Source organism: Morus notabilis, unplaced genomic scaffold (assembly GCF_000414095.1).
Source record: "Morus notabilis unplaced genomic scaffold, ASM41409v2 Scaffold748, whole genome shotgun sequence".
Lineage (NCBI taxonomy): Eukaryota > Viridiplantae > Streptophyta > Magnoliopsida > Rosales > Moraceae > Morus > Morus notabilis.
The window spans coordinates 27,103-35,154 of NW_010362182.1; the positions used below are offsets into that span (position 1 = coordinate 27,103).

Genomic DNA, 8,052 nt, shown 5'->3' on the forward strand with positions numbered 1-8,052 from the left:
TTCATTCCAATTAATGAGAAAGTTTATCTAAGAGGCATTTCCTTCTTCCAATCTCATCTTTTATTACGTACTCAGCTAGATCTAACGGTAGGAGTCCTAGGATCCTAACATGATTCAACATGTCAGCCTCTTCCGCCTCAACTCTCGGATGAGCTGGAACTGCAGGTCGAGCCTTCTGAAGTCGTCCGGGGTCGGTGGACACCCTTAGGCGGAAGGCTTGTGGCTGAAATTCTGGTGAAATGGAAAGGTTTGCAGGATTGGGAGGCCACGTGGGAGCTCTTGGACGTGTTTCAGGCACAATCTCTAATTATAACCTTGGGGACAAGGTTGTCTTCGAGGGGGGGAGTGATGTTAGGCCCCCGGTAAGGAAAGTCTATGTGAGAAGGGCCAAGAGGGGTAATGTTGTGGGCCCAGACCTAAATGAAGTGGGTCAGCCTAAGGAGGTGGGAAGCCCACCTGGGGATCCGAGAATGGTCTGACACGGGAGCTGCTGACATGGGGGGACGGTTAGAGCATGGGAGAATATTAGGGGAGTATGGAGGCAGTAAGGGGTCTCGTGATTCTGGTGGATAAGCTGCTAGTTGGGAGGTTGAGGGTTCCTCAAAAATCCTTCTCTATCTTAATTTTCCTGTATTTTGTTTCTTTTTCCTTCATTGTTGAATACCAGAGCTTCCATCGAGCTCTTGGCTGTTTGTTAAGTGATTTAATTCAATAAAAGGCTATCAGTTGGATTTCAGTCTATTGGAATTGTTGGAAAATCTTATTAGCTAAACAACTCGGATCCTAACAGTAGCAGAATCAATGATTTGAGTTTGAGTATATGAAACAAACGGGCTCATAATGATTATCCCAATTCCAAAAATATTATCACGTATACCACTGCATTGGAGACCCTGTGGTGGAGGATGCACGCGGAAAGAAAAAAGTTGGAGTTGGAAATGGATATAGATTTTTGTAATGATTGTTACCATGAAAGAGAAAGAACCACTTGGGAAATGATGAAAAAAGAGCCTAGGATCAGCGAAAGGAAACTGCAAATACGGTGACAAATTGTACTATTTGGTGAAACTGCAAGGAGTACAAAACCAGATCTTGTTGTTTGGATTTTTTTTAGATAAGAAACTTTGTTAATGTTGCTGAAAGCGGTCATCAATTTACGATTTTGTTCTTAAGGTGCTTGGTTGTATAATAATTTCATTATTATTGTAGTAACAGTTTTGAACAGGTATTTTTTATTTTTTAATTGTTTTGGTTAAGTCCTTATGATGTGCATAACAATTTTATTCACTTATTTTTTTTAGATGTTGTCATTTATAACATTGACTGCGATGGTTGTGCTAGTATTTCTGCATATTCATTATGATGAATTCGTAACTATTGTTTACTTTCAAAATGAAACTTGAGCTGCTCTAAATGCAGGTCGAGCTTCGTGATGTTGATTGTGGAAACAAGGTAATCCAGCGATTTGGTACAGATGAAGCAGTTGAAAGTATGATTCAGAACTCATGTAACTTCCTATTGATCTCCCGCGTCATTTGTGTGGATGGTTGAATTTTAGATTGATCAACTGGCTTAGAATGTTTAGTTCCCTTGATAGTTGTCTAGTTGAAGATCAGTTGAGTGACTATTTTTGTATTAGATCTCATATGAATTATTTGCTGCAGAAGTGTTTGTTGAGGTGAAAAGTTACATTTATATGTGTACGGACCGTGATGGCAAAATGTTGTTGATGGAGTGAGTTCTAAGTTTTGATTTTCTTCCCTCTATTCTGAACTTCTAAGGCTGCTTCTTTCAAGTTTAATGTATGTTCTTCGTCTTTGTTATTCTTACCAGCCCTGATACCCTTGATCAGCTGGAAGTGCATACAGACTTGTTTGGAAAGAAGGCCAAGTATCTACAAGGTTGACTTGCATTATATTTCATACCTTCTTTTGTTTCTTCGTTCTTGGATTATTTATTCTAGAATTTAAAACACCTATCTGGTGATTGTAATTGTTTTTCAATTAAACTGATATTTGTTGTCAACAGATGACATGAAGGTTAAAGTGGAGGTTTATAACGGAATTCCTTTATCTGCATCAGTTCCAAAGCACGCAACATGCACTGTGAAGGATGCACAGCCTCCCGTGAAGGGAATTGGAGTGACGCCTAGGTCTGTTTGTGTATTATGCACTTTACTAATTTTTTTTTTCATGATTTCACGATATATGAGCCCAACTTTTCTTCAATTTTTCTCAGTTGTTCTTACTCCTTGATGTATAAAACCTGCATGAATAAACTGCTCTCCACAATTGCAAAATTTTTCACCATAATGATAATGCTCCTAGGGTTTGAATTTAATAATTTTTGTGATATACTAAAAGATAGATAGATATATTTATTTATACATGTCTTTGGAACGTACGGATGAGGTGCTGTTGAGGAAGTATTCATATAGTAGTGATTTAGGACATATTCTTTCATTGGTCTTAGCTTTGTGGCATTGATGCGGAACAACATTAAACTATTTATTTAATTTTATTAATTAGGGATTTATGTTATTATTGTAGTTTCCCTTTATTGAGTTCCATATTTTGTGTTGATTTAGTCTCCTATTTTGTTATTTAGGGCCCGTTTAGTTCGCTGATTCGAGTTTTTAATTCGAGTTGAGATGTGATTTTATGTGAGCTTTTTACTGTAGCAAAAAAGTTAGATGTGATTGTTTGTGAGAGCTTTTAGCAAAACTCGAATTCTAAACTCGAATCAGCGAAATGAACGGGGCCTTTCTTATAAATAAAGCAGCATTGAAATTTCAATTAAGGCAATGGTTAATGAATATTGAAATTTGTGGTTTATCTCTCTCGAGTTCTTGTTTCTCTCTCTCTTTCTCTTGTGGCTTTCGTCTCTATCTCAAGTCTATTCTTCTATCTCTATCATCTTTCTTATTTTGATCCTACATCAGGAAGGCTATTAGTTTTTAAGAAGTTGAAAGCCTATTTGGCATTATGTTTTTGATAAATTGGAAATTTCTTGGTCTATGGTTTGGTTTTTTCTGGGAAAGATGGTGAAATGACTAAAGGATTTTCTTATGAGAAAGGGGGAAAACAGGATTGTGGATAGGTTGTAAGGTGCTTGATGTTATGCATGTGCAACTATTTTTTTGGCCCCTCAGTACCGCATAGTTAATTTTGGAAGAGAGGAGAAAGAAGAAAGAGAAGAAGTACGAATCTTTTCTGATCTCAAAAAATTGAAATTGTTTTTAGGTCAAGTTTGGTGGGCCGGTAAATTCTTCTCTTCATTCTAGCAATTATCTCTCGCCCGTCCAAGAACTTCTGTAAAGTTTTTCATCTGTTAGTGAAATTTTCTTAGTTCCTGTAAAAAAAAAAAAAGAAAAAAAAAATCTCGCTTGGCAATCATTCATCCCTAGTTCGTTTCTTGACTGGTGACTGAGGATATTGTTTGTTTAGAACATTAATATATTCAGATGTTAAGCTTGTTTCTCCTTTTCTTTGGGTTATTTTTGTCCATGCTCAACTTTGTATCTTATTTTCTTTCTTTAATAATAATTTCCCCCTTGAAGATTTTCATTAAGAAAAGGAGAACTATATACGACATAGTTATTGTCTCTAAACTTTCTAAGCGGGTACAGTTTCTTGGTTCTTGCAATTAACAATGCTCAGTTACCAGATTCTTCCATATGATCTCTTATTTTGCTTTTGCTTTCCTTTGAATGCCTTTTTCTTATGCAGGGAGAAAATTGCCGTGCTGGAAAATGGCCTCTCTATCAAAGTAAGTTAAATACCATTTGTGTTTACTAGAAATTGCCGTGTTTGTGGGAGTGTACTTTTTTGTTTCTTTGTTTTCACATTTGTGTTTAATAGAGATTGAGCTCTCGGGAGGATGTCTTCAGATGATACTTTTATTTTGTTGAAAAATCTCAATGGGAGAAAACGTTCATGTTTAAGATCAAGTTTAGATGAAAAATATCCCCCTAGTCCATCTTGTGTGCTGATTATCATTCATTCCTGAAGTGTCTGTTTTATGCAACCTCTTTTTTTTTTTTTTTTTTAAATAACAATAATAACTAAAGGAGCACAGTTGCTTATAATATGGTGTAGTAGTATGAATAACAACGAAGATTACTGTGCTTACTACATTGTGATTTCTGAGTCTAATATACTCGACTTTTTGTATTACACTTCCTAGGTACCAGCTCATGTTGTTGTTGGTGACACTATAGTTATTGATACTGAGGACGACTCCTATGTTAAAAGGTAAGGTTTTGCATAGCTACATACCACGTGGTTAAACAATCCTTAGACTCAATGCAGCTACTCTCTCCTTTAGGGGCGCGTTTATCAAATTGTATAGGAATGTAATGGAAAAGGTAATGGGATTGGAAATAAATAAAGGAATAAGAATGACGGTCATTAAATAGTGTAATAGGAAACAAGCTTATTCCCTTACTAGTGTTTACTAAACTTATGAATAGAAACTGGACTAGCTTTGCATAATTAAAGAATCATTAGCTTATAAGATCATCTCCAACGCAATGTTGTAATGTGTCATTTGTAAATTTATATTTGAGTGCAAAAAACACTCTTCAATACAATGTTATTTGTTGTGCTAAATTTGTCACATGTTATACTGTTTTGGCTACTTCCCACCAAGTAGAGCATATGGCAAATTTAACACTTGATTCTTATTGGTTGATATGGTTACTTTTTCATTTTATCATTATAACTTTTGCTTTTTCAAATTACTTTAAAATTAAAAGTTTACTTTTATAACTTTTAAAACTTAATAAATATAGTAAAGTACATTTTAGCATTTCAAATAACATTATGTATTGGAGCACAAATGAAAATAACATGTCCTGTCATACTTTTTTGTGTCAAATATACAATTGGTATTAGCATTTGCATTGGAGATGATCTAATACGTGAATTTGTTAAGGTTGTCTAAGTAAATTTGGCATTCATTCTCTCTACTTGGCAAAAAATACTAAGTGAGTGCGAGGATTAGCCATTTCTTTTTCCCATTCCCTGTATCGTGTGGGATATGCTTAACTCTCGTTATTGATTGTCTGTGAATGGATGATAGACGAAAAAGGGAATCCCTTCTCTTTTTCCTTTTCCTTTCTTGCAAAGTAGACGAGTCCTTGGTGAAAAAGAGAACAATCAAACTGTCATGGTTAATTATTATTTTCGTTTTGTAGCGTCCAAGGATTAATTTGACTTGCAAAACAAAGTTGTTTTAGTCTTAATATTGATAGTTTTGCTGATAAACGTCATCAATTCTCAGGGGCAAGGCATAAGACAAGGCGTTGCTTTAATCTGACAAAAGGGTTGAGCCTCAGTTTTCCCAATCGTCTAACTTGTTTAATTTTTAATTTCTTATTGTTTCTCTTGAAAAAATCTGAGGCGGAAGTTTGACAATTTTGTAGAATAGTATGTTATAGCAAAGAAATAAAAATAACATAAAAGAAAGTACGAAGCATACTTGCGATGTTATTTATTAACACATAATCAAATACCGTATATTATTTTCTCGGTTTAATAAGGGAGGGCTTTATTGATTGAAATTGGCATTATTTTATTTGTTCATGTTTTGCCTTTTGCCTTCTGACTTTGCATTTGCTTAGATGTCGTTTAATTTATAGGTTTGATTCACAATTTCTTTGTTTGATACATTGTTTTTCATCATAAAAATGTGAATTTCTGTTCAGAATAAAAGTTGTTTAGTATGAGGGTTTAAATTAAAATAATAATTCATGGTTTAAACATGTGTTTTAAACTATGGTTCTAGAATCTGAATCAGAATTAGGGGTTTAAACCATTTAAAATCAAAAGGGGGTGGTTTTATTTTTTAGAGTAGTTTTAATTTAAAACATTACGTCAGGATTTAAATTTTGAATCAGAATTATCTAAATTAAATATTTGTTTTTAAGAATTATTACTTTTTACAAATAAATAAAAGTTGGAATCAAAATTATAGACTTCAGTTCTAGAATTATCTATCAAATGCAACTTAAAACACACTCTTGGTTTATGTCATTGACAGTGGCTTGTACTTTTTTTTTTGAAAAAAATAGTAATAATATAAGAAGACGGTGGCTAGTACTTGCCAAATCATGTTTGCTTTAAATAATCCTGTGCATCACTATTAGTGATGAGACACTTACGTCCGTAGTCCACCAATACTGTATTTCTCTTCCTCCACTAGATCGTTTCTCAAGAGCTTGGCCCTTTTCTTTTCAATTTTTTAAGCTGAATTTCCTTGGAATTTAACATCACTAGACTTTTGTACCTAATTTATGCTAAACGAACGTACGGCTGCTCCGTGAGCTAATGAGATAAAAAGTTCGGTGGAAAGTCACCCTTGTCTTATCCACTTCGTAAATTTAAATTTTTAATTTAAATTAAAATATAATTTTATATAAATTTTAAATTAAACGTGATTTTTTATGAAAATTTTTAATTATAATAAAATTATAATTAAAAATTTAAATTGGTAAAATGAACAAGATTTTAATTAAAAAGAAGAGTAGGCAAGATAAAATATTCTACTCACCAAACAAAATTCACCCCTCTAACTCGATTATTGAGACTTTACCTTGTTGGGTCATAGGTCACAACAAAGAAAAGAAAAATATTACTAATGGAGACTCATTTACAATACAAAAAAGGGTTTTGTTTATCGAATAGCGATCGATCGAAATACTAGTGGAGAACGCTACTGATCATAATGTTTTTTGATCTCATAAATTTAAATAATGAAGGGATTCAGGGGAAAATAATAGAATCAAACTATGAAATAATTCCTTACGTGGGTGCCTTTTCGTTAACTTCTTTTCTTTGGTGGTATATGAGAAGAGAGGCGATGCAGGACATGAATACAATTTGGCATGCACCTTGAAACATGTCATATCACTATCATGCTGTCATTTTTGAGGATTGGGTTGCCCCACTATCATTTACTAAATTATGAGAGTAGATTGCTCAGAAACTCAATAAAGTATGCCATGAATGTACCACAACCACAATGGAGAGTCTCCAATTCGTTAACCAAGGTGCGTTTGATTAAAGTAGGGGAATGATAATAGTAATGAGAATGATAATGATAATAGTAATAGAATGGAAAAGAAAATTGATTCATTTATTTGGTTGTAATTTTATGAATACTATAGAATGAAATATGAATATTTTCATATTGACAAAATTACCTTTATATTATATATAACATTAATATTTTATATATCAATATAATTAAGATAATATGTAAAATGTAATATAATATAATAAAATTATTATTATATAATATATAATATAATTATGATATATAATATAATAATATTATTAAATTTATTAATATAATTGTAATATTATAAAATATAACTACTATATAATATATTTTAATTATATTATAATATTGAAGGGTAATTATGGAAAAAAAAAACTTAAAATGGTCATTCCTCCTATATGAGGAAGGAATGATGATTCACCAAAAATGGGTGAATGATCATTCATTTATTTTAAATCCAACCAAACATCAAACTACAATTTCATTTCATTCTATTTCATTCCTTTCCACCCAACCAAACACACTCTAAGGGTGATTCCACACCTATTTTACTACATTAAGGTCATAAATTCCTAACTACAAGTTAAAAATAAATAAATAAATAAATAATTGGCTAAATAGATACGGTAAATACCTCGCAAGTCTCTTTTGGACAAATGGGGGAACACGGATTGCCTCTCTATTTAAGATAAACTCAATGGTCTCCCCAACAAAGGGGAAACCCATAGAGCCAGGAGGTAACTTCCCATTGGCTGCACTTTGGGTTCTGCCAAGCATAAATCCAATGGCTCAACCTTATAACAAGCAAAGCTATGAGGCAAAGTACTATCAACCACATCTTAGGCTTCGAAATTATCCAAAACTTAGAAGGAAATGTATAGAAGAACATTTTCTAAATGAGACTTTATATAAAAGAGCCTTGACACGTACGTATTACGCATTGAACTTTTTTTTTTTTTTTTTTTTTTTAAATTTTTTTTAAATTATAAT

At 32.9% G+C, this 8,052-nt stretch overlaps 1 protein-coding gene across 3 annotated transcripts in view; it reads left to right on the forward strand.

Moving 5' to 3' along the window:
• LOC21393260 (elongation factor P) overlaps positions 1–5,540 on the forward strand; it is a 23,726-nt gene extending 18,186 nt beyond the window's left edge. For 2 of the 3 annotated variants that reach the window (XM_010101206.2, XM_024167620.1), the window contains 7 exons: positions 1,420–1,507; positions 1,668–1,734; positions 1,834–1,901; positions 2,029–2,152; positions 3,729–3,768; positions 4,186–4,253; positions 5,284–5,540. In XM_010101206.2, the coding sequence (XP_010099508.2) occupies positions 1,420–1,507; positions 1,668–1,734; positions 1,834–1,901; positions 2,029–2,152; positions 3,729–3,768; positions 4,186–4,253; positions 5,284–5,296 (468 nt within the window). In that variant the 3' untranslated portion in view covers positions 5,297–5,540. Of the gene's footprint in view, positions 1–1,419; positions 1,508–1,664; positions 1,735–1,833; positions 1,902–2,028; positions 2,153–3,728; positions 3,769–4,185; positions 4,254–5,283 lie in introns of all 3 variants that reach the window. The other variant, XM_024167618.1, reaches the window with a different exon arrangement.
• Positions 5,541–8,052: the final 2,512 nt, after the last annotated feature.